This window comes from Chamaea fasciata, unplaced genomic scaffold, assembly GCF_029207755.1.
Source record: "Chamaea fasciata isolate MVZ Bird 193981 ecotype frontalis unplaced genomic scaffold, bChaFas1.0.hap1 SCAF_11, whole genome shotgun sequence".
In the NCBI taxonomy this organism is placed as follows: domain Eukaryota; kingdom Metazoa; phylum Chordata; class Aves; order Passeriformes; family Sylviidae; genus Chamaea; species Chamaea fasciata.
In genome coordinates, this window is record NW_027094096.1 from 23,307,257 (window position 1) to 23,333,789 (window position 26,533).

At 41.3% G+C, this 26,533-nt stretch overlaps 1 protein-coding gene and 1 long non-coding RNA gene across 3 annotated transcripts in view; both read right to left on the reverse strand.

The window, feature by feature from the left end:
• Positions 1–1,184: 1,184 nt before the first annotated feature.
• LOC136295240 (uncharacterized) lies at positions 1,185–4,613 on the reverse strand. Its single transcript, XR_010722609.1, has 2 exons — positions 4,234–4,613; positions 1,185–1,410 (listed from the first exon to the last, which is right to left on the reverse strand). It is a non-coding gene; the product is annotated as an uncharacterized lncRNA (long non-coding RNA).
• A 1,176-nt stretch (positions 4,614–5,789) lies between these two features.
• Positions 5,790–26,533, reverse strand: part of BCHE (butyrylcholinesterase) — a 45,227-nt gene continuing 24,483 nt past the window's right edge. For both annotated transcript variants that reach the window (XM_066193695.1, XM_066193696.1), the window contains exons 3-4: positions 13,172–13,338; positions 5,790–6,034 (exon numbers count right to left, since the gene is read on the reverse strand). In XM_066193695.1, coding sequence (XP_066049792.1) covers positions 5,913–6,034; positions 13,172–13,338 — 289 coding nt within the window. In that variant the 3' untranslated portion in view covers positions 5,790–5,912. The remainder of the gene's footprint in view (positions 6,035–13,171; positions 13,339–26,533) is intronic.

The window sequence follows — 26,533 nt, forward strand, 5'->3', positions numbered from 1 at the left end:
ACTTACACCTTTCACACTTGGTGGATAAAACATGAATTCCTGCAACCAGGACACATATTGAAATGGAACAGAGTTGGAAAGATCAGGGGCTGGTGTTCTTTTCCAGGCAAATATATGGATTTGGAAGGAATAGATGGATAATTTGCAATGCAGCGATGATTTAGTACAATAATAATTTCCTGGCTAGCTCCAGAGACCTGAAAAGAATGCCAGGGTTTTCAAAAACTGATGCGTGTAATGACCAAATTCAGTAAATCCCCAAAAAACCCCAGCACCCGCAGCCTCTGGAAGTATCCTCAAGGGAGGGAACTTTTATCATTGTTCACTTAGTGTCGAAGAGCCTGTGCAGGAATTAAAGTTCATTTTTTTTCTCCTGCTTCCCCCCGAACCGGCACGTGGCTAAAGCCTCCCCAGCCCTGCACATGCCTGGAAGCCTTAGTTAATCTCACCTGCAATCCAATTAAAAGCCTCTTAAAACTTTGCACCTGCACTAATTGCAGATTCACATCACTGCTTTGCAGTCATTAAGTCCACGAGTTAAAGTTTTGATGAGTGCAGCTAATCTGGTTTATCAACAAAGTGCTGCGAGGTTCCCGTGCTAAACCAGGATAATCAGCAGGGGTCAGGCAGGAATTATCTTGTCTCGCCAAGCATTTCAAAAACGGCTAATTATGTTTGTTCATAAAAGTTGGACCTAAAACAACCGAAATCCGAGGGAAAAGCTTTGGAACTTTTCACTGTGAATAACTCATTTGGCCGAGGTGCTGATTTGTATCAGGAGGTTCTGTGAGCCTTTTATTCTTCAGCAAAAACCAGGATACAGAGGTTGTGTTTTCGAAGAGCAGCAGATGAAATTCCATCTCCATGCTTCTGACAAAGGCTGGGAGGCAGCTGCTGCTGGACCTGTATTTCTCTGGATATCCGTGCTGGACCTGTATTTATTTCTCTGGATATCTGAGTGCACGGATGCATATTCCATAAGGAACACACAATGTGGTCCTCCCACCTCACAGAGCCAAAGGCTGTTAAATATAAGCCCCTTGCCAAATTCCTGCTGTAGATCCCAAAGCTGCAGTATCCAAAAAGTCTAAAATTCTATATTTTACCAGATTTTTTTTTTTAAGAAGTTTCTTTATGCTTGCCCACCTAGAGCTGTGGATGAGGATAAATAAAAACAGAGCATGTAAAAAGAGAGAGAGATTTTAATTCAGCCAGGAACTTTTTTTCTTTCCTAAAGGATTCTTGCTCCCAATTCACCCTGAGTAAATCACCACACCTGTGGCACGTGGAACAGATGGAGCAGGCATGGCAAACACCTCCAGCTGCACAGATCTGTTACACAGGTGCTGGCTTCAGCCTCTGCCTGGCCAAGGGCACTGGGGCTTTGGCAAATGCCCAGAATTCCAGGGGCTGGAGGAGAAAAGACAGGGAGAAAGGAGTCAGCTGGCAGCAGCATCTTCCAGAGCAGCCCCCAAGCCTGAGCCAAACCTGCCCAGCTCATTCCTCACCCCGTGCTCTGAATCACTGTCAAATTCCTAAACTTATTTGGCAGTTCAGGGGAACTGTTGGAACAGAGACACTGGGATACTCAGTGCCTCAGTGGATGGTGTTAAACCCTTCCCGTGGTTGGTCATTCTGGGGCAGATGCTCTTGTGTGAGGTCTGTCAATTCCTTCCCCCTTATTCGTTTGGGCTCTTTTCACGCCTCATTTTTTATCACTCCCATTTTCTGACACACTTGCTCCCACCTTGGTTGTGACTTTTCCATTTCTCCTCTTTTATTTCCTTCCTTCCTTCCTTCCTTCCTTCCTTCCTTCCTTCCTTCCTTCCTTCCTTCCTTCCTTCCTTCCTTCCTTCCTTCCTTCCTTCCTTCCTTCCTTCCTTCCTTCCTTCCTTCCTTCCTTCCTTCCTTCCTTCCTTCCTTCCTTCCTTCCTTCCTTCCTTCCTTCCTTCCTTCCTTCCTTCCTTCCTTCCTTCCTTCCTTCCTTCCTCCCTCCCTCCCTCCCTCCCTCCCTCCCTCCCTCCCTCCCTCCCTGTTCATTTCTATCTTTTTGTTTGGTTTTCTTTTTTAAATTCCTCTCCTTGGTAGTTTTTTTGGGGGGAGAGCAGATGCTTCTGTTAATTTTGTTGGGTTTTTGGGGGGTGCAGCTTTTTGTTTGGTGTGGGTTTTGTTTTGTTCTAATTTTTATTTTTCCTTCCTTCTTGATTTTTTCCCTTCCTTATTTATTTTCCTCTATTTTTTTTTTTGGGGGGTGGGGTGGTTTATTTTCTCTCTTTTGCAGTTTTCCCTCTCCAGCTGAGGAGGACAGTGCCAGTGTCAGGGGGCAGGGACAGCCCAGGCTGCTCTCCACTCCCTGGACACGCTGCAGGTGTAACTCAAGCAGGGTGACGTTTGTTATGTCCCTCTAAATAGCTCTGCTGATGGTGCAGAACTGGTGCTGAGCCAGGAGAAATGATAAAACATAATCAAGCCCCAGAAGAACGACGTTGTGATGTTGATAGAGAGAAATTTATATCCCTCCTCTGCCCGTGTTTTGTTCAGATTAATCCATTTGGTATCTGTGTGTTATAGAAGCCAAACCACTTGAAAATGTTCTGCTGCAAATTAGTTTTATAAACTCATTTTCTCTCCAAAACTCCAATTCAGATAATAATTTTTCTGTTTAAAAGAAAAAAAAAATACTTAAATTCCTTCTGTTGAAAAGACACCTTTCCAGCTCTGAGTGGGGATGAGCTGTCTCCTCATGAAGAATTAACTGGGTACATAAATCCATGTGTTTATAGAGCAGAAATCTCTGCTGTATAAATAGACTGAGCCTCTACTGACCAAAGAAGGCCAAAGCCCAGCCTTCCACTCCATGAGAAATTTGCCTTTTTTAGTGTGGTAACGTTGGAGTGGGGGCCAAGGTTTGGGATGGCGAGGCCTGAACTTTCACTCCAAAAAATCCCGGCTCTGAGGGGGTACAAGTTATGAGGGTGATATCTGCAGTTGGGAGGAAGCCTGGAAATTCTGGGAGGGTCTGAGCTGTGCTGGAGACAATTTTGGACTCTGTCAAAAGCCAGAAATCTTCAGCATTGGTTGGTCCAGCTTTGCAGACCAGGCCTGGGTCAGGTACCATGAACATCTCAACTCCTTCTGAGTGTGATACCCCAGCAGGAGAACAGATTGGATTTCACACAAATAATGCTTAACTTTACTGAAAGCTTATAGAACAAAAATTTCTTCAGAAAAAACACTTAAAATATGAAAAAAAAAAAAGAGTGGGTTTAATTGCTGGGGAATGTCTGACTTCAGTCCTCCAATGCCAATATCTAAAATAAGTGTGAAATATCTGTCATTAAACCTGAGAGATTATAAACCCAATGACAACTGGTTTAATGCCAACGTTTTTGTTGGCACTGCAGTTGATTTTGTTCTGATCTTTCATCAACTCTGTGACTAAATTCGGAATTCTTCCTTTGGGTATCAAGGATGGTAAAGAAAGAATCAACACATTTTCTCAGGTTTCACAGAGAAACCTGTGTTTCTTGGCTCTCAGGAGCAAAAAAAAACCCCATCAATTAACAACATTTTCCATCTTCAGGAAGGTCTGGGTGAGATATCCCTCTAATACATAATCATCATTTTCAGCAATCAGTCTTTTTTTCACTCTTCATTACCTTAACCATTTACATCCAAGTTCTTCAGGCTTTCCTTGGTTTGTTTTTTGCAGATACGAGCAATGAGTGACTATGTGATGTACTGATTTCATTTGAATGACAAATGGAGATATCATTTCCCAGCAGGTGAATACATACAAAGCTAGCAAGTCACACCAAGAAAATCAGTGAAACCTTGAAAAAGTGGTTTAACCTTTGTTTTAACTCAAACAAAAACCACCTTTGCAACCAAATGTTTTATAAACTCCTTCACCACCTTTCCAGAGGTTATTTTACCTTTTAATTGGCTCGGATATTTTCCCCCCATTGATTAGGCTGATCAGACAGATGGATAAGGAAATATTGCTGTCAAGAGGATGGCTAAAGGAATAAAAGCTGCTTTGATGGTGCTGTCAAGGCTCACTGTGGCAGAGCAGCACCCAACATACCCGTGAAGAACAGCACAAAAATAAAATGGGGAGTGCCAGAACTGCTCAGGGATGGACAAAAATTCTGTGTTTGTTTTCAATATCCCATGGTTAGCTTGAAGAATATTTGATAAAAACGATGCTAATCTATGTGATGGGCTAATTACCTGTGGTATAAACACGTAAAGACGGCTTTTGGATGCCAGGTCATTTCAAGTTTTCATCAGCGTCTTCAAAACTGATCTGAATTTTTTTTTTTCTCTGCGCAGGTTTGACTGCAGCCTTTGGAAATCCTGTGCTAAAAGGTGGTTTTCCATAAAGTAGTTGGGGAAATAATTGTGTTCTCTTAGAAATAACTGGAAGGATGATAAGCCATCCTCTCTTGCAGAATTTGGCCTTCCCGTATAAATAAATCCCTTTCAGTGCAGGGATCCTGTGTGGTCAAACTGATTGCCAGGAAGAGAACACTCTCAGTTCATTATCTGGAGTTCTTCAGCTCAATCCAAGGAGGCATTTTGCAATCACCAGCACAGAAAATAGATGCACTGAGACGCTGTTGCATTTGCAGAAAGCTTCAGGATAATTCATTTACGAGATGGCTTGTTGCTCTTACATACTACTTACATTCATCAAACCCTTGGCATTTATTCTTCCCAGTTGGGCCAGTGAAAAGCAACCAATTAAGGTGGTGTTCAGGCGGAAAAATTCCGGCCCCATCCAGAAGCAGGGGAGTAGGAAAAATTATCCATAGGTTTCTTTGGAAGTTTTTAATAGGTTCAGCTCGAGCAAGTGGAAGGGAGTGTGGGAGATGCCAGCTCCCAGGGCACGGAGCTCCCCTGGCCATGGCAAAGGGTCCTTTAGGTCCTTCTCACCAAGGTCACAACGTCCCTCTGCAAGGATCCCATTCCCAGCCTTCCGTCCTGGACATTTCTGGCCAGGAAATCTCTCTCCTGGCAGTTTTGGGGGCTGGGGATCTGCTGAAAACAGAGACTGAGGCTCGTCAGCAGGTGTAAAAACCTGCCCCTCGTGTTTCAGGAAATGTGGAGTGTCCCTCAACCAGGAGGCAACTGAGTGGACAAAAAAAACCCCCATAATTGGAGTTTGCCTCCATAGAAGAGACTTCTCCCAGGGAGTTGGAAAGGTGTGAATTCATTATTTGATAATTCTTTACTCCTTGAAAAATGAGGATTGTGGGAAAGGCGTCGGGTTTTCCAACTTATTTCACTGTAGCACTTGATTTAGGCTTTCAAACCCTCTCCTAGCGTGGCTTTGTCCTGCAGATTTGGCCAGAGAGAAGCACTGATTCACACTTTTATGGCAGCCTTAAAACTTTTCGGTCTAACAAGACAACATTGCCTGGTGCGTGCAGCAAAGTTATTGTATCTTTATGTCGATGAAATTATGTCTGAAACAAGGCTTGAGCACGGTGGCGTTGCAGTTGGAGATTAAATCTGATTGTGTTCTGCATGGCAATGCTGTAAAACTGCTACTTCTGTTTAGGAAAAAAAAAAATCCATTTCCTTCTAACAGATTGCATTGTGTCTTTGAAGGGTGAATTTAAGCAGCGGGTATTTATAATAATATGTACATCATTAATCTCCAGCCTTTAATCTCTACAGTCCTACTTAACCCAGGGAAGCTTCAAAGGGTGTGGGTGCCTTGTATTTTTTTTTTTTATTGAGAGAGGAGGTAAAATATAAATGAAAGATCTGAAATCAAAACGGTATCTGTAACATTTTCCTTTTAATCTGCATAACGTATTTAATGCTGGACACGTTGGGGAGCTACCTGGATATCTGCCTGATGAACAGTTCTAGGGACAAACTGGAAAGAGTAAACATATTAATTAGAGACTGCACAGCTCCTTCTTGCTGGTGTAATCATTAAATTGATTTTTCCAGTCTGACATGTAATTGTTCCAGCGATGGAATCCTGCTTTCCACTCTCGTTCTGCTTCATCAATATTTCCTGTAAAACATGAGATGGGTTACATTAATCTAAATTTGAATCTCTTTGTATGCTAATTGGAAAATAATTTTGATTATCAATGTCATCTGCTCCAAATACATTACGGGATGGTCTTTTGCTTCTTTTCTTAAACCTAGGATGACTGAAAATTCAGTGATTAGCATTTTGTCTTTGCATCAGAAAGGAAGGAGTGCAAAGACATCATTCTGGCAGGGTAATAAATATACTTTGGGTTATATATATATATATATATATTTAATATACATTTTGGATAATTCTTCTGTCCATCAAAATCATCATTTTAAAGCCACTTTTTATTTTCTTTTTTTATCCTCGAAATATTCCTTTGGTTCAATATACCCTGCATTGAAACCCACACATGCTGAAGAACTAAGCGATGCAAAATGAGAGAGATGCTTGTAAAGATAAGGTGATATCACAGCTTTGTTAAAGGCAACAACAGGATTTCCATTGTTTTAATGGATTTCAATGGATGTCCAGGATCTCGACCTCCCATGGAATAAATCCCCAAGTTTAAGGCACAAAGGGCACAAGTTTGGAGTAGGATATTGCTAAATGTGCACTATGTCAACATGAAACCATCTTTTCTGTTTCATCCCTACCTTTAAAGCATTTTCCAAGTAATCCTGAGTCCCAAGGAAATATTTATTGAGGACGGGAAGAGTCATAAAAATACAGCATTTCACAGGGTTCCCAGAGTATTTTATGGGCAGGGATCCCTCCCTGCAGCCCCAAAAGGTGGTTAACACCATGCAGGAAGGCAGTGGCCTTGCAGGAACATCCCAGGCACCACCAAAAAAAAAGTGAATAAAACCTGCAGGCTGCATCAGTCACCCATGCTCATCATTTTGTATCAGCTGCAGACTTCAGGATAAAGTTCAGAAGCCACTGATGGTCCGTGAATGCTTTATTCATCCTGGACCCAGCTGGGCTGGTGGGTTTTTCACTTCCAGAAAAGATTGTTGATGGTGTTCCTGAGGTAACAGCTCCGAGGTTTCTTTCTGCTCCTTTGGCTTTTATGTTCTTCTGCTGCAGCAGAGCCTCGGCCCTGTCCCTCCATAAATACACCCCTTCCCCCTTTTTTACGACCTGCCAGCGCTGCGAGTGTAACTGGCGATGTGAAAATGAAATACTTCTGTGTTTTACACATGGCTAGAGAAAATATTTCGGCGGAGAGAGTTCACTGATTCCGAGATTTAGCTTGGAGAAGCATCCAGTAATTTGGTCGCTTATCTGCAGTTTAGCTCGACGTTTCCAAACCTTTTTGGTCTGGAAATCCAGATGGCAATTTAATGAGACTTTGAAATGAGATTTACTTCTTGGTTCCAGTGAGACCAGAAATAAAACCAAGATGCTTTTTCTCCGGGAAGTCTTGTACTTTTACATTCAGTCAAACAGAAAAGTGTGAAGAACAAATATGGGGGAAAATGTCAATAAATTAACCACATCCTTCTCCCTCAGCTCAAAGTTGTAAATAAGCTTGGTTACAACGGAGACCAAAGGGAAGTTCAGATACTTTTAATATTTTTTTTTCTGCAGGCCACAACTGCCATTAACTCAGAGATGATTTGGAAGTGCTGGTAACAATAAAATCTCATTTTCATTGCTAAGCTATGCAGAGAGAACTCAGAAACATGGGGACAAAACACGCACGACATTCTGCTTTCCTGACTCTAAGAACTCTCCTTTGCACATATTTAATTTAAAGATGTAGTCAGGGTCTCAGGCAAAGCCAAATGTTTCACATTAAGTCAAATGGATTGGTAATTTAGTGTACGAAGCAGTAGCAGTATTATTTGGAGAAAACTGCCTGAACCGTGTTTCTCATTTTGTTCTTGATTTTGGGTGTCCAGTTTTATTTATTCAGGCAAAACCTCCACTTATGAATTAAAAAGGAAACTCAAAAGCCTCTCCTCTTTAATTATTGAGGTGTAGAGTTGTTTAAAGTCTGCCCAAGGACACTGGGCTATCTCTACCATAGACACATCTTGAATTAAAAGTCACTGTTCTGGAGTATAAATTATGGGGCTTTTTAAAGATTGTGGTGAACAAGTGAGCCAGCTAGAGAAAGAAGACATCAAAAAATTCAGAGGAGCCACCATTATGAATCTAAAAGACAAAAGTGGGACGGAAAACACTGAAATAAGAACTCGGATTCCCATTTGTTTGCTTTTTTCCCCCCAGTGATAAGATCCAAATTGAAGTCACAAGTCAATGCATCCCATTATCAGCAACATCATCAATCTCTGGGAGGCAACCACCCATGACTTAGAAGAGCTGACAGCTGGGAGGCAGAGAAGAGAAAGATTGGGGAGTCCAAGCTGACCCATAATTACAGCTCAGAGCACTGGGTGCCTGCAGAGCCACGGAACAGTGAGAACAGGGAGTTTTCTGTAAGCCACCGGGGCAATCCCAAACTTTACCTTAATTCCCCTTAGCCCCGTGCAAAGCCCAGTGAGACTGACAAGGAGAAAAAGAGAGATTCTGTAGGCAATGAATCAGTGCTCTGAGAGGTTCCAATTTAGCAGATCAAAATTTTAAAAAGGGATTTTTTTTTGATTCTTCAGCTGGAGTTTCCTCTCGTTCCATCTATCCCTTGCTTTAATGGTGTTACAGCAAAGTTAAATTTATCACCATCCCATCCTTTGAACTGCTGGATGTGCCAATAAAGTGCTAATCTTAATGTTAACACACACAAAAAAACCTATTTAGGATTGGGATAAAGGCCATATAGCTGTTAATGAATAAGGGATGACAAGTTAGAATTAATTTTTCCATCCTCATCAGCTCATGATTGCAGGTACCTGCAAGTTTCTGGGTTTAATAGATGATGTATGATAAATGTCACAGGTTTATGCTGTAGATTCTCATGGTGAGAGGAAACAAATAATATCTATACTGAATATCCTTTAATCACACTCTCTGTATATCAAAGCTTTGTTTGCCACAGCAGTATATTCATTTTCGCACGTGTTTTTAAGGACTACAAAATCCTTTATTTTTTTTCAGTTCTTCCCAGGGTCAGCAGAGGTCTCTGGGAGATGAATTATGCTAAGGGCTGTTATCTTTCCAATGAGATGGAATGAAATGTCGGAAAGAAATCAGATGGTTTAGGTACAGAAACGTATTGCTCACAGGTGCAATGAGTAAAGCCTTTGTTGGGACGTGTGGTATTATTGGTGAGGTTACTTGTGGTTAATTCACATTTCTTCATGTATCCAACTCTGTGGAAATTTAATTCGGATGGTGAATCTTCTATTTAGTCAATCATTAAAATATTTTTACCACCCTGAGTATTTATCTCTGCAGAATCCAGATGCTGGTTGGAGGATCACAGCAAACACAATAATTTTTATAATTATTTAATTTTAAATTATAAATTTATAATTTTTAAATAACAAATCATTTTTGTCACTCACTGGTCAAGAGGTTGAACATTTCGGTGCCTCCACATAAAAAAAAAATCTTTGTAGGGTGGTTTTAAAAAGTAATGTATTTAAATGGCCAAGCTTGATTCCTTCAAAGATGATACATGATGCAGCAATATCAAATAAAATAGAAAAATATGTATTAGGCACACTAAAAGAGTAATGGAAGAGTAAATGGAAAGTTTGGCTGCCTGCAGCGTTCTACAATCAAGAGGAAACGGGCTCATATAAATAGGAAGGGCTTTAGATGCATTAAAGGTTGTGTTGAGGAGGTAAAGTCTGACACAGATGCTTTTATAATTAACATATGATTGCTCTAAAAGCTACTTAAAAGTCACTTACTGTTTACTGCCCCTCCAGTGTGATTCTCTCAGCAGCAGCCAGCAGAAACCCTTCTGCTTTCCAAATCCAGTGGGAAATGCTGAGTGCTCCCAGCCTGTCCTGGGCTGGGCAGGGTGCAGGAAATGGGGTGAAAATCGTGTAGGAATTGTGTCTGAGCCCAGAGCCCCTTGTCCAGTGTTTCTCATCAAGCTGGACACAAAACTACATGTTCTGACTTGTAGAGGTCAGAATTACTCAAAATTACTCCAGAGGCATCAAGACCATATTTTATATATGGCTGTTACTCTTGTGTTACTGTGAGAGCCTCATTACTGCCTTATTATTTTCCTACCCCACAACCATAATAATTTTTTAAAAAAGATATCTGCTATGATTGCTTGAGGAAAATGTGAATTACCTAACAGTAAAGATATATATTTCTCATATATTGAACTGCCTCAGGAAACCTGTCTTACCCAGCCTGTGATGGGAACAGGCTGGTTCAGATCCAGGACACATTTGGAGCTGGCCTTTAAAGGCTTTAAAAGGATAGGAATGGGTCAGGAATTAAGCAAGGGGTTACCAAGCACACCCATGGCAAAATCCTGATCACTTAATGCTGAAAAGGCGTAATTTCTGCAAAATAAGTTGTTTTGATTATCCTCTTTGGGTTCTACCTGACAGAATTCTACTCTGCCTGTCTGAACCCTACTTGAACTTGTACCAATGAGAACATAAAAATTCCTTACTTGTTCCCTGTCATCTTACATCACCTCATGTTAAAGCAACCTTCTTTTCCTTAGAATATTTCAATGAAAGGAGTAATAGAAATGAGAGACCCTCAGAACAAGAGGAAATCTCTGCATTAATGGTGTGCCCTGTCCTTTGGGCATAAAGGGAGAGAGAAAATGCAAAATAATATTTCAGTGAGGAGAATTATTGCAATATAAGCTCTTATATCACATTTGTACACAGGATTTTAAAGGGTTTTCTGTCAGAATTAGATAATATTGTGTGGGGAACATAATGGAAACACTCTGGTTTTATTATTGCAATGTTTCAAGGACTGACAGATGATACAAGACCAGGCAGTGCCACTTGTTGACAACTTTCTTCCCTCAGTTCTATATTTGGATCCAGACACGACGATTCTTCTCTTTTTGCTAAGAATACGCTTGTGAATTTCTTTTTAATTAAATTATGTAAATTTATGTTGCGAATTACCGAACGTGGCAGGGCGATGCATTTCTGTCTGCTGGCAGATCCTGAGTGTTGCTTCATCATCCCTCAACCCCCCAGGACCAGGCAGAGCAGCTCTCCTCCCCTCCAGGATGTGCTGGGCTCTGGTGACCTGCTCCCTCCTGCTCCACACGGTCTCAAAGCAAAGCTCAGCCCATTTGTAGGATCCACATTTTTTTTCCCCTAGGGTTTCCCAGCCAGGTTGAAGGAATATGTAAAAGCGTTCAGTTCTCCTGGCTCAGCACAAAGTTGTCAGGATCTTTGAAACCTCCCTGAAATCCACCCGTAATTGGGAACTCTGTGATTTTAAAAATCACACAGTAGGCTTCATAAATTATTCATTTTACCTACTGATTTCGCGTCTCTTGATTTAATTGAAAAACATCTGTTGAATTGAGAGGGGATAAAAGTTGAGCCATAATACAGTCACAGACTCAAATGAGGAAGGAATAAATTATTTCAGAAGGAATCATCTGTGCACCATGACAGTTTACATATTTTTAAGGCTTACGTGTTTTTCAACGTGTTTTTTAAGACGAGCATTCAAACTGAGTCTTAGAGAAAGATTTTAAATTACTAATTAACATCTTAAAAGTGTATCTCATTTTTGAAACGAGACTTTCCCTCAGTCAAGCTGCAGAATGCGACTCCAGAGCTGCAAAATCACTTTGTAAAATCAATTCCTTTTGAAATCCAGAGCACAGAGGCTTCATCTGTTGCTGGGCTTTGGTAAAAACAGTGCCATCGGTCTTCAAAGCATTTGGGTCTTCTGTGTTCAACTGACCTTAAAGTTTCAAACAATTATACTTTTCTTGGCAGCGAAATCTCATAAATCCATTGTGTACATGGGCAGGCACAAATCAGTTCTGTTTTCTCTAGGCAAATCCTGCAGCCTCTGGGTTGTCAGCAGTGACACTCCAGAAATAAAACCCAGGGCTCTCACGTGAGCTGGAAACCAGAATCCCCTCTTGGCAGTGCACTTCCTGTCCTCGGGGGATCAGTTGCATAAAATAGAATCTCATAAATAATAGGTACCATAAGCCAAATATAACATCCTGTAACACCCCACAGTTTATACAGAACATCTAAAGCCTCCACAATTCCCGGTGCAAACTCTCCTTCAGCACTGATTTTCCAGCTCTCCCCAGCACCCAGGAACCCTGGTGGCACCAAGACTCTTCCAGGGGGTACCAAAGGAGAGAGGTTTCAGCACTCAGTGTCTCACATTGCGGCTGCACCTGAATTTTGGGACAGAAAAACTCCACGTCACAAAGTGCTGGCCCTTGGCGTGTCCCCGGGTTTTGTCCTGGTACAAAATAGGGTGTTTGGTGACTGTTGGAGCCCTGGGCACTGAGAATTTCAGACTTTCCGTGCTGACAGGCACTGACCCCCAGGCAAACACTGCATTGGACCTGAGGCCATGGAAAACGCTCCAAAATTGAGTGACAGCACTGGGATTGTGGGAGTGGAGTTTGAATAGAAGTGTGTGATCTCACATGGTGGAAAACTTAAGAGTTTAAGGGTTTAGAATATAGTAATATATGTATAAAGCAAGATGGAGGTTTTAGGGCAGAGGCTGAGTCCTTCTTTTTCACTTTCTTCTTCTTCATGGGTCTGGGTGGGATTTTGTGACTGGGTAGAAAAATCTGCATTGCGGGCCACGGGTGGTTGGTTATTGGGTTAAAAGTAAAAATAATCTAGGTGTCATTTCTTAATTGGACATTTTATCCTTAAAAGGCCTTGTAGAGATAGAGACAGATCCATTTTTAGTTTGTTAGCTAGAAGTGCTGTAGAACTCATGGCTTATAAGACCGTAACATAGATAAGAATTAATAAACAACTGAGTGTGAACACAAAATACCGTCTGAAGCATTTAATCCTGACTCTGGCAAAAAAAGAAGATAAACAACAACAAGTGACCCCAAAGCCAGAAGCACAGGGAACGTTCTGGGGTCCACCCTCAACACAGCATGGACAGTTTTATCCAACACCAATTCAGTTTTACCCAACTGAACATCTCAGTTATGAACAGGAATATAAAGATCTGAACTCGATTATCACATTAACATCCGGAAAATGACCCTTGCATAAAAATTTTATATTAAAGCATCTAGAAAAGAACTGTTACCTGTCATTTCCACGACTTTGGGGAAGAAGTGTTTCCAGAATCGACACTGCTGAGCTTGGAGTTTTGTCAGTACCTCCGAAGTGTTGGTGCTCAGTGTCAAATATTTTTGGTCAGTACTAGTGAAGACTGGCCATCTTGTTCCATTACTCAGGGTCCCATTTGGAGCTCTAAATGAGAAAAGAAATGCTTCATTTAGAATGAGAAAACACCTCAGCACTCAATGAAGCGTGATTTGGGTTTGTTTAATAGCTCAAGTGTGTTAGTTTGGAATGACTGATGTGTCCTTGTGGAAGTAACAGGGGAAAAAAGCCAGATAAATTTCATTTACCCTCACTTGAAGAAAAAAAAAATCCCCTTTTGAGGTGTTCTGCATTCATCAAAGGGAAAAACCTAATAAATTATCGTATTCAAGCAACTTTTTGAATCTGGAGAGTCTCACAGGAGCTGTGAATTATTAGGGATGACTCTAGAACTAACCAGCCTGCCAGTCTGCGAGGTTGAGTGGTTTGTGTTTTAGCTTGAATGCCTTTGATCCCTTTAGATGGACAAACAGATTGGAATAAATTACTGGGATAAACATGCAAGTAAAAGTCGAAATAATGTCCAAACTGGGATAAGATCTGTACTGGGAGAGAGAACAATTATTCCTCATTAAGAAAGAACAGTCATCCTGGAGGCATGTTGAGTCCTGTTTGTGGAGGGCCAAATGGGAACACTCTGAGATCTTGTGGAAACTGGGAAGAGGTACAGAGGCCTTGACCCTTTATAAAACCAGCTCTGCATGCGAAAGGAGCACAGCTGTTGGTGTTAAAAGAGTTGTGATAAATATTTATAATACAACAGAATTCGTCAGGCTCTAAGGACGGGCAGCCAGATTTCACCTCCAGAAATGACAGCATCTCTATGAGGGGGGAAAAGAGGTATAAATGTGTAGGAGAGCAACAAAATGGGCAGTGTTACATTAGGGAACAAACAAAACAGAACATGAATTTTAGGAAAATAATTATTTGCATTTCAAAGAGTCAAAGATCACCATAAGCTCAGAAGAGGTAAAGAATAGGAATTAAACATTTTATTTCGGTGCAAGCACAAGGAGCCATTTTCTTTCCTGTTATCAAGGAATCTGGGATTTAGGGCAGAGCAACAGTAATTGATGATTCTTGGTGAGATAAATAAACTCTGAGCTGAGTTCATTTGGTTCTCCCTACTTTGCTTTTCACCAGGACTCTTCCTGGAAGGCAGAAGGCAAAGAGGAGTCCAGTCTGTGGAGCCCATTTGGGTTCTGCTTCCCAAGAGAGGGAATGAGGCAGGGTAGGAGCACTCAGAGCACAAGATGTTGAAGCAATATTGCTATCTCTCAGCTAATTCTAAATTAATCAAGTTTTCAGCACATTTTTTTGTGTTCTGGGGTCTTCGGCTTTGTTCTGCTTCAAGAATCAGTGTTGGAAGAAGAGCTTCAGCCTGTCATTTCCTGAACTGCTCCCTTCTCCACTGATTTTTTTCTTGACTAATTCAGCTCTGATTAACCCACGGCACCTTTTTCAAGTGCACATTTATTTGTGGCTCCTGAGAATGATGACTTAAGCAGAGCTGACTTGCACTTCAGTTCAAGATCAGGACGCTAATGGTGCTGTCAGTATTCATTTAACAGTTTTTATGCTATGAAATAAATCATGACATCCCACATTATAATTTACAGGTGTGTGGGGGGATTACACAATGCCTCGATGGCTACAGATGTATTTTACTGGAAAATGATTGAAAGAACTGTCAGGTGAACACAGCACTTTGAAGCCCATGAACCTGCTGATTATGACAATCTCTGCATTTCTAGGAAGTTTACTGTTCAAAGAAATGCCCAGTGATTTCCTTCTTAACTTTACTATTGAAAATTTCCCAAGTTTAAAAGCAGATCCAGTTGGAGCAAAAGGGAGATCACAGGAGGATAATTTGGAACGAGTTATGATTATAACCTCGTTGTTCCCTCACAATTACTGTTCATTCCTCCTTACTAATAACTTCATGATGAGAATTGCAGGGCCCAGAATAAGCTGTAAAATTCCCTGTTCTTTGCACCAAATTCAACGTCTAATAATATTCATACAGAGCAGTAGGTATGGTGGGAATATCTCCAGTGAGCAGACAGGAATCCAATACCCTGCACAAACTTGTCGCTGCCCATTTAGGTTTGGATGGACAATCTTTGGTGATCGATTACAGAAACTTGTTTGAACTGAAGAAAGAAAGTTCCCTTTGCACGGAAACCTCCATTCTATCATCTTTTATCAATTCCTTAAACCTCCGCTCTTTCATCTGCTGCTGCTGCTTAATCCTCTCTGCTTCAGTAATTCCAGTTTTGCCACTTCAGTGCTGGCATTGGGGCCTGATGGTGTGTCCTGAAAAGGGTTTGGGCTGTGCATCTACAGGACAGGGTTTTATTTCGTGATTTTATCTTGTCAAATCACCTTTCTCAGACAAGATTCATTCAGAGAAGGCCTGACTTTTGTTTGGAGAAAATCATCAAATAGTGTGGCTTGGAAAGGACTTTGGAAGATCCAACCGCCTGAAATGAGCAGGGACATCTTCAGCTAGATGAGCTCCACTGAACATCTTAGAAAGAATCTTTTTCCTTTTCTACCCTTCTTACCATTTGCAGGAGCAAGTCTTAAGGCAATGAAGAAATACAATTCTTTGAATCGCTGCCAGAAAAGAAATGCAAGACAGAAAAAGCAAAATGAAACAAAACATTAAAAAAACAAACAAACAAAAAAAACCCCCAAAAAAACAAAAAACCAAACCAAACCAAAACACAAACTCAAACCACCTGTGTTTAAACTCTGGTGTAAACAGAATTTGTCTCATTCCTGCAGCTTTATTTTCTCTTTGCATATGCCCTGAAATTACAGGCTGGGTTCTCTCTACTCTGGTAGTGGCACAGCAGCTCATTTATAGTAATTTGTTGTGTTAAGATAAGTCTTTAAGTGGAAGTTTCTTGGCTGCACTTGTCGTTGCTTAGATCAGGTTCTTCCCCTTTGGGTTTTTCCATCCACAATTGCCAATAACTTTTAGTTTTCAAGATTAATTTATAGCAAGTGTACAAAAATTGATATAGGCATGAAGGGGGTTTTAGAAGAAGTTATTAACCAATCATTTCTCTGTATTTAATATTCATCTTCAGCAACTTTAGAAAGAGAAAGTTAATTTCATTCAAATGGAAAATGCAACATGAACAGAGCTCTGTTAATCATAATAAACATACATACATTACCATTCTCATTAATATGATCAATATAGCCTGAGAAACAACACCAGCTCACTGCATTTTTATTAATATTCACACAGCATTACCTTTACAAATGGTTTATCATACAGATACACAAAAAAATGTAATTCATCATCTGACTGGTTTTGGTAAACATTCAGGATACAAAGCACCTGGAAAAAATTCTCCTTTTTTTTCTGAGCAAGTCCTGACTAGCAGAGTGAAAACTCATAGAGTGAATTTCATCATTACCACAAAAGTTATTCTTTTGTAGCATTAAGTTGTATTTTCAAGAAGTCCAGAATGGAAAATACTCTCTGCTAACCCTCCTGAAAACATGTTTAGGATGCTTTGGGATTTATCTTCATAAAACTAATGTCCTGCAGACTAGTTTAGGCTGTCCCAAGCTTTCACCATGTTCCTGTTTAGCTGCTCTGTTTGTGACTTTGTGTGTTTCTCCAGAGGACAGGAAAAACAATCCCAAATTTCAGTGCCCACTGGGATGAATGAAAATTAATGATAATTCTGCTGCACCCTCTGCTTCCCCTGTGCAGGAGGAATTGAAATCCAAGGGAGACCTGTCCCTCCCAGTGTGAGTGGATTGGCTTCACCCTGGTTGGAAATGCTGATGCTCGTTTCCAATTTGGCCCCTTTTCTCTTAAAAGCTGATTTCAAGGCAGGAGAGAGGGAGTGTGAATCCCTTTAATTGGCTTTTGTGGCCTCTGGTGGCTGTTGGGCAGCACTGGCCATCAGCTGGTTTCCATGGGATGGCATTTGATGGAGTGTTACCTTAGGCACAAGAAAAACAGGAGGAGAATGGCCTTGGAGGGAATGTGACAGCAAAAACAACCCCGACTCTCGCAGCTTTCCTGCAGCTGCAGTACAAAACCTCCGAGAATTCTGGGAACAGACAGCTCAGCATCAAACAGGAAGAACAACCTAAAAGCTTCACCCCAAGGGCAGCTCTGGGAGTAAGGGCTGCCTCTGCACATGTCTGATGGTTGGATGATCTTAAAGGTCTAAACCAAACAGATGGACCTTTCCTTCTTTTTTTATCCCCCTCACATTTTGGAAGAAAAACCTTTTGTTGTTTTTCCTCTTTCCCACTTGGACAGGAGGATGCTCCTAATTAGCAGGAATGCTGATGAGGAGCCCCAGCCGTGCTCCAGAGGGACGGGAAGGGAAGTGTTTGTGGCATTAGTCAGGCCAGCACAGCCAGAGGTCTCACATGATTCCTGAAGGCCAGGACGGGTGATATTTATACCTAAGCTCATTTTCCCACTGCAGCACACTGGCTGCCAGGTTAATCTCAATTTGGGGCGCTGGTGTGGTCCCTGGGGGGATGATGGAATGATCCAGCTGAAGGTTTTGCAAGGCTTTGCTTGGATGGCTCCACGGATGTGAGAAAATAGTGACCAGTTTCTGAAAATATTAGTAATTAAACATTGCTCATACAATTGATCTCAATTATCGTATAATTGATATTAAAAAAAACCCAACAAACTTCTCAGATAATTTTTTTCCTTAATGAGGTGCAAAAATCCTGATTTTGTGGCATTTGAGCCTCACTGAGATTCCCACAGTAGGGAAGGAAAGGGCTCCTCTGATGAGCACTACAAGTCCGAGGGATGCGCAGGCTCGAATCCTTCAAAGTCCCTTTTTAATCAGCTGGTTCTGGGAAGTTCATTATGCCCTGCTGTGCTCAGTTCTCACTCCCAGATCACACACACGACTCCATAATCCAGTGACTGCAAAATGTCCCTGAGCCAGAGCGAAGGGAAACTGCTTTGCAAGTTCTAGCCTGGGTAAATATTATTCCTTCTGCTGATCCCTGAAGAAAGCAGCAGGATCCAGCTGGCAAAGTCCTTAACTGAGAGAAACTGGAGAAGAACCTTTGCAGCCAGGTTTCCTTACACCTTCACAGGCTAAATAAAGCTCAGGATATTCCTTCCAGATTCCAGCCTGGACACAGCAGCTACGTCTTTAAATGCCTTTAACTATAAATTATCGTGGGATGTGCTACTATGACCAATATCAGTTTCAGGAAATGAATCAACGAGCTGTTATTCCTTTTTATTTGGGGTGTTATTTCTGTTATTTGTGCTATTTGTTATCATGTTTTTTGTCTTGTGTTCTGCTCCAAAGAGCCTCGTGGAGCACCCATTGAGCTGAAACAAGTCTTGCTCCTGCATGTCAGAAATTCCTGCTGAATACAAGGCAGGCCTTAAGGTATTGGTCATAAATAATGAAGCATTTGAGACGTTTAGCTGCAGGATGTTCTGCCTCAGCTCGTTGCTGAGCATTTAGGAGCCGGGTGCTTCCAACCCCTGGCTCCTGGACAGGAGAAATAACGAGTTTGAGCCAGAGCTAACGAGCCCTTCAACCCCTGCCTGCATTTCTGACCCTCTGGGCAGTGCTGCACACGGGGCTGCTTCACTCTGAAATGTCCCAGCCAAGTTTGGGGCTGCTTCAGGAGCCCCAAACTCCACACAGAGCATGGATGAGATGGGATTTTATCACACAAAGTGTGGAACTGTCCCACTGCTCTGAGTCAGAGTCACAGTGATGATTTCACCCATCCCCCAGCACTCAGGCTCTGCTGTGAACATTCACACTTCACATTTACATCGCTTTTGGATAGACATGAGAGAGGCAACACCGCACCTTAGTCCTTCTTTATGCTGAAGGAACAATTCTGCCTTTTTTTTTTTTTTGTTCTGATGTTCCTGTAAAGCATTTTGCAAGATCCTTCTGCCCTTTTGTGTGGTATCAATTTCAGCTTTCAAGGGCCACTTTTCAAAGCTGTTATTTCTTAACAGTCTTGGCTGCAGCAAGAGCTCAAATGGAACTATAACTTTTAGTCTTAACTTGTAGAGGTCGAAGAGGGATATTTGGAAATGGAAGAAGTTCCTGAACCCCACTGACACCTTGAAGGTGGAAGTACCTTTCATAACAGGTAAGTAAAAGAATAAGTAGTCAGGAAGGCACATGGCACTTGCCCTTTTAGTCATCCTCCGAGGCTGTTTTATCTCCCCTGCAACCCCTCTCCCTCCTCATGACCTGGAAAAACACAAACTTACACAGTATCTTAACCAGGATTACTCCCTGGAACAAACCAGGGCTTCATCAGAAACAATAAAAAGAGGGTGTGAAGGGAGAGAAAAAAATGTTTTTATAGCCGTAAAACGATCGATGTTGTGTTTTAAATTCCCAGCGTCTTTGGTAAAATTTGTCAGCCCAGCTGGTTCTGAGAGAGAGTAAATACTGTGCTCATGGATATTATTGCTGGTTCCATTCCTCCCTTTCTCTGCCATTAATAAAGTTCATCCCAGGCGCTCAGAAATTGTTGGATAAATGTGCTCAATGCTTTTCTTATCTCTGGAGGCTAAATTTGCAATTGAGCCTGCGTAGTTGATACTACGCCAGGATATGATATCTGAGATTTGTTTTCAATGGAAATTGCCCTAATCATGATTTATTTTCAGGATGGATGCTCCACAGAGCCCTGCGCCAACCAAAATCCTCTGGATTCGTCGTGTCCTGATGGATTTCATCACAGTGGCATTTTTTCTTTATATTTTCTACTACTGTTTTATTTCTGTGAGTGGGAGGAAGTGCATGAGTCACAAACTTTCACGACCATGTAATCTAGGCCAAATTGAGCAGTCCTAAAAATGAAACTATTGGGTAGCTTTCAGGAGGGGGAATTTGTGCTACTGCTTCATCAGAAACAGAACAACTGCAGCCTCAAGCTGGGAAATGTAAACAAGAAGATAGAGTGCTCTCAACCCCCTCCCCAAATATTATTATTATTATTATTATTATTAATAATAATAATAATAATAATAATAATAATAATAATAATAATAATAATACTATAGTAATAATATTTTCTTATGGTATAAATTCATTGTAGGTTTGACATTTACAAGTGGAAGTTACATTTGACTTCCTTTGATAAAAAAATTGAATTATGTCCCATTCTTGTTAGTTCTTGAGCCTGTCTTTTGAACTGCAGCAAGAAGGAGATCTCCAAATACCAGCAGGTGGACTGGGAAGCATGGAGGGGCTGCTCTTAAGAAGAAACAATATGAAAAGAGAGGAGGAGGAACCTGTTTAAAGTCCTTCTCTTTCAAAATTGAGAGGGTTTTGTGGAAATTATTGTATGCAGACTACTTTATTACTAGGAAAAAACAACAGTTAAACATCTGAGCATTTCCAGTTATACAGAAAATTCACTTGGAGGTTGCACCATGAATAAGATCCATGAAAGGCAGATATTTAGAAGTTCATTAAAATGAAAAACTTAATTAGAATTAAAAATATAATGGTATTTAAACAGCTGTTTCTGTGGGAAAAGGATCTCTCAGGTGTAAATTTGAGGTAATGCTCTTCAGGGTTTGTATTTTATGAAATTAAGAAGTTCTCTTATGTTCCTGCAAGGAAAGGTTGAGGACACAGATGGTGGCCAGAGGTGTCTGGGAAAGCAGAGAATGGCAGCTTTCAATTTTATATTCTTATAGAATTGTGTCACATCACCAACTGCGAGCACAAAATGCCCAATTTCTACCAAGACGGCTTCATATTCTTGGGGACAGGATCTCCCAAATCCCAACACTGAATTCCTAACTACATTTCCCCACCACTGCCTTCCCCTGCAGCTGATTGAAAACAGAATTAAACACCATATTGAGCTCCCTCCAAAAATGTGGTGTTAGGTAACCTCTGCTGCTCCTCATTTCCTCTCCCCTCGCCTCTGCCACCTCCCTGGAACAGCCAATCTCTGGCGTTGGGGAGGAAATTAAAATGTGCTCTGAAAGGTTTCCATTCCTCCTGCAAAACTTCTCAGCATCGCTTCAGATTAGTGTTCCAGAACCACCTGGAGAAATGGGGTTTGCAGACCTTTCCAGCTTCCATTTCTGCCTCCTGATGATGAAACAAGGACTAAGCTGTGGAAGAGCTGCAGGGAAGAAGAGTGGCCCTTAAAAAGGGGGATTAACTTGATGTGGGTGAATATTAATTAGAATTTCTCAGTGCCTTTTGGAACCATGTGTTTGCAGGCCTGTAAAACGCATTCTCTCTGAAGTGCCTGGCTTTACATGTGAACCTGCCTCAGACACAACTCATAGTAAGTCCATGTGTGCCCTTCCTTCACTTCTCTGTTCACAGATTTGTTCTTCCCCAGCGAGTCTTTCAGAAGTTTTCTTCTGTCATATTTCAATCTCTCCTTTTGTTCTTTCCTCTTTGTGCATTTCTTGGTCTCACCTGATGTCTTGTAGCAGTTACGTTTCCCTCTCCTGCTTTTCCATTTTCCTTACTTCCCACCACACACTAAATTATTTCCATCCAGGCTTCTTATGCCCACTCCCAAATTTGAGGTGGCAATCACATCATGGTTTTATTTCACTCTTGAAACGTTTATTTCCTTCATGCCTCTCCCTTCCCCAGAATGTGTCCGTGCACTCTTTGCCAGGCTCTTGGGACAGCAGGGAACCCTGTCCAGTACAGGCTCTTCAACCTCTCTCAGTTATGAGGAAAGGTGGAGCCACATCCAAGATCAGATCCATGGAATCACTGAATTAGGTTGGAAAAGATGTCCAGGATCTTTAAGTCCAGCTGCTGACCCAGCACTGCCAAGGCCACCTCCTTCCTGTGCCCCCAAGCGCCACATCCACGTGGATTTTAAATCCCTCAAGGATAGAGGCTGCACCTCGGTTCTGGGCAGATTTCACCAGGGCAGGAAATCCCTTTCCGTGAGAAATTTTTCCTAATATCCAACCTAAACCCTGCCTGTCCCCTCCTGTCAGGGAGTTGTGCAGAGCCCCAAGGACCCCCCTGAGCCTCCTTTTCTCCAGGCTGAGCCCCTTTCCCAGCTCCCTCAGCCTCTCCTGGGGCTTCAAACCCTTTCCCAGCTCCTTTTCTTTCTTCAGACACTCTCCATCCCCTCAGATCTCCCTCTTTTCCAGGGCTCAGGAGTTCACCCTGCTCAGCCCCGTGAATCACCATGGATGGTTTTGATCCTGCAGCCTTTGACAATTGAATTTGAGCTTTCCCTGCTCCACAAAGCACTGCCAGGGTTCCCTCCCAGGCAATCCTCTGCATTTCAGCGCTAGGTTGTAGTTTTACTCTCACTCAAAGACTCCTACAATATTTGGACATTTCCTTCACAGATGTTCTCATCTCCTGTTTGAAAATAATGGTTTGACTCATCTGTTGGAGGGAGTAAAATCCGTGCGGACAGAATTGTGTTTGCTCCACATATGGGAAGGAACGAGACGTCTTCTTGCAATAATTTGCAACATTTGTAATAAAATTAAACCAGTCGCAACAATTTGTATCCCAGACTGATTTTCAAAAGACATCTGAATCAAATACTCCTGTTTTCAGTTTTGAAGTTCAATGACAGCTTGCAAGCTGGAGAGAGAGAGAGAGAGAGAGAGAGATGCCTGCCAAGGTGAGTCTCTGGTTGCTGATATTTTCCATGATCCACTGTTTCCTATTAATTTGCTATAAAGGTGTTTCCATTACTGTTTCTGAATATAACAACGGATGTAAACTCTGGTAAAGATGATGAGTCACTTTTAAGAGCTCAAAACCGAAGGTGGAAAAATAGGAGTAAATTTTCTTTAAAATTGAACTTTTTTTTTTTTTTTTCCCCCCAAGCCTATAATTTCAGCAATTTCTTTACATGGCTCAGAAATAACTCAGATGAAAGACAGTGAATGAGAGAGTAAATGTGTCCTTTTGGGTCTTAATGAAAGCTATGAAAGCTTAGATTTTCCCTAAAATGGAGAAGAAAGTCTTTCCATATACATTTTTGTATTTTTGGGAACCTCTCTCCTGCTTTGTTCATATTCTTTTTTTTTTTTTTTTTTTTTTTTTTTAAATCCATAAAACTTTTCTTCTGGATTCTTGGCCTGATCAGGAAAAATCCCACGTTAAGATGTAAAAATTAATTTTTCTGGAAGAGCGTGATATCTCAGGAGCTACAGCCTCGGGGGATAGCTCCTCTTGGTCACCCTGAGCTCTGGAGCGTTTGAAGACCCTGTGAGGATCAAAGTGACTCCAACCCAAAAACTTTCCTCCATCCCTGTGAACAGGAGCGAATCTCTGACAGAAATACAGCCCGCAGTAAATTTCTTCCCTTGAAATGGCTCAGAGGGACATAAAACTTCCAACTTCCTGAAGTATAAGGAAATTAAAAGTGGTTGGAGTTTTTTATTTTTATTTTTTTTTCCCCAGTATATTCAGTCCTTCCCATACCCAGAGTATATAGGTCCCCAAGTTCAAGTGCTGCCTGGACTCTGTATGAGGCTGTTGGTTTTGTTCTCACTGCTCTGAAAACGACTCTCCATAAACAGGTCGTGAGAAGTTGGTAACAAAAGCACTGAAATTTATTATGTGTCTACCAGCAGAACATCATGGAAAGGCAATAATAACCAGACAAAGTGCTTCACAGCTTTAGTGGGACAATCAAAGCCTCACAAATTCCCCCTAAAACATAGGAGGAAATATTTCAAAGACTTCACTTTATAGAAAAAGCTGCAAAGATTTGTTTCAGCAGTTGTAAAACTGGCAGGGAGACAAGTTTTGCCCGTTTCCTTTTATCCGAAACATTTTTCACAAAGCCTTAAAAAAATATTATCTTTGTGTGCTCCATTATATTCTTGCTGGAGTTTTTAGCTCATCTGATTTGTCTGGCTCTTGTCACTTTGCATCTCTCATCACTGAAGTACACATTTACCAAATCTAATGGATAAAGGAATGGAAAAGGCACTCATGGATTTGGGATCCCATCTAGTTTTTCAGGATAAATAAAATTTCCCCTTCCCAGAGCTGGCAGAGTATCCTGGGGTTTGGGATTTGCAGGACCTGTTGGTGTCACCTGCCTGCTTTCAAAAGCTTTCTGAAGAAGAACAAAACTGTGGCAGAAAAAGGAATGTTAAAATGTTTAAAAAGAGAGATTTATGTTTTTTCATGTGGCTTAAAATCAAGTGTGCTGGGAAGAATTTACGAATAGGCCACTGAAAATTAACAATATGGTTAAAATAAATGTTATTTACACACAATAATCATACCAAACCAAATCTAGCCCTTTTCATGTCATCACACTACGGCTTCCTGCTGAATCCAATCTGCCCATCTCTGTTTAACTGGGATGATATCTGGTATTTTATCAAATGTTTTTGAGGCTGTGAATTGATATTCAACTGCCAATACTCCTAAATGCAAGAATAAGCTGAGGAGACCCCAGGTGAAGGTGAGGGGAGGAATTCAACCTCAAAGTGTAAATCCAGAACTTTGATTTTTGGAACCTGTTCTTTCTTATAACCCAAATATTTTATTAGGCTTGATTTATTCAGACAGCAGGAGTAGTAAGTCTTTATCTTCCCTTGCTGGTAGAACAAGGATTTCTCAGGATCTAGTGAAAATGTTGCTCTTTCAAGGCTGAAATGTATGAATAAAAAAGTATTTTATGGCACTAGGTAGTTTAGTAGCACTAGGAATGGCTGGGATATTTGGTCAAACTTACCTGATACCCAAATTCAGTCATGAAAAAGACCTTTTGAGCAGGATCCTCACAGACTATGTAAATATATGGCAGATTCCTAAAAGTGACATTATTCCCTGGGATCCTGAAGAGAAATTCTGGAGTCCAACACCAGCACCAGCTCCAAGGCTCACAGGAGAAACCTCTGCTCCTGTCTCCTACTGAATCCTCTACATCTCCATTTCTTGTTTATAGTCAAAAATAGAAATGCCTCTAATTTTCCAGAAAAAATGGTCAGTAACCACTGATACCTATTTTTAGCCAGGATGTGAAATAGGAAGTGCCCAGAGATTTGGAAAATTGCACCCACTCCTGCTGGGGATGGTGGTGGTCTGGGAAAGCCCTGGGCTGGCTGACAGTGTCCTTTTAGTTACTGAGAAATGCAGAAATCCAGGATTTCAGACTCTTGGCATGCTTTGAAGGAGCCACTTTCTGTCCCTAAACATCTTTTCTTTTGTCCTCACATTACGTTAAGGATTTCTCACAAGTTTTCTTTGCTTTTATCCCTCCAGTTGTCTCTCCCATCCCTCTGTGAGGGAAGAGGGCAGCAGTTTTTTGGGGTTTAGCTGCTGGCTGGGGTTAAGCCACGACAGAAACAGAAAATGCTCCTAAGTGCATATTTTTAATTTTCCTAACAGTATTTTTATTCCTCACACGATGAGAAAACCCAGAGATCACTAAGGTCAAAATTTGGGCTTGAAGGCCCCTCATGAGAAGCAGCTCTGGCACCTCTCGGTCCCTCCCAGCCAGAAAACACCAGGAAGAAAACAAGATTTCTTCCAGTTTTGTTGACTCTACTCCATCTCCTCTCCTCTGCAGGCTGCTCTCCCCTCCCTTGTGCTTTTGTACTTCAGCACATTAGAATATTAGGTCAAACACCCTCACTAAAAAATGTGCTGTACAATATTTCCCTTTTTTTTATTTGCTTGATTTTTCTCTTCATCTGCTGGAGACATCGATGGTAATTTTCCCCTCAGAGGTTTGCCCTTTGATCATGCCAGAGTTTCCTATAATGTCAAAACAGGGCTTCCCCAGCTCCATATAAATGTTTGCTGTGCTCAAATATGCCGGGGAGGGAAAAAAAAAAGGATTGCTTAATAATCTTGGAATTATTAGGAATTTTTTATTACTGAATAATGGGAGCTTTAGGTGTCTCTGCTCTGGATAATGAGTAAAGGGTCACACAGAGGGTTAATCCAGATCTGATCTTTTACTAACATAGAAATTGCTGGATTGTATTGTTTTTTTCCCAGCAGTGGTGGTTTGGATGCTCGCGGTGGGAGCAGAGGGAAGGATTATTTGCTGTTTGCTGTGGAAACCACTTGAAATTCAATCTGTGGGGTAATCTAATTATAGTGTGAATGATGATCAGAGTAGGTGACAGGACCGTCTTCCACAAACTTAAACCTGAATGTACCTTATGTTGTCTAATTTTAGGAGCAGCAGTGACAGGAACAGTGTTTTGCAGAGCAGGTTATTGAGATTTATATTTATATATATACACACATAAAAGTTATATACATGAAAATTAAATATATACATAATCCAA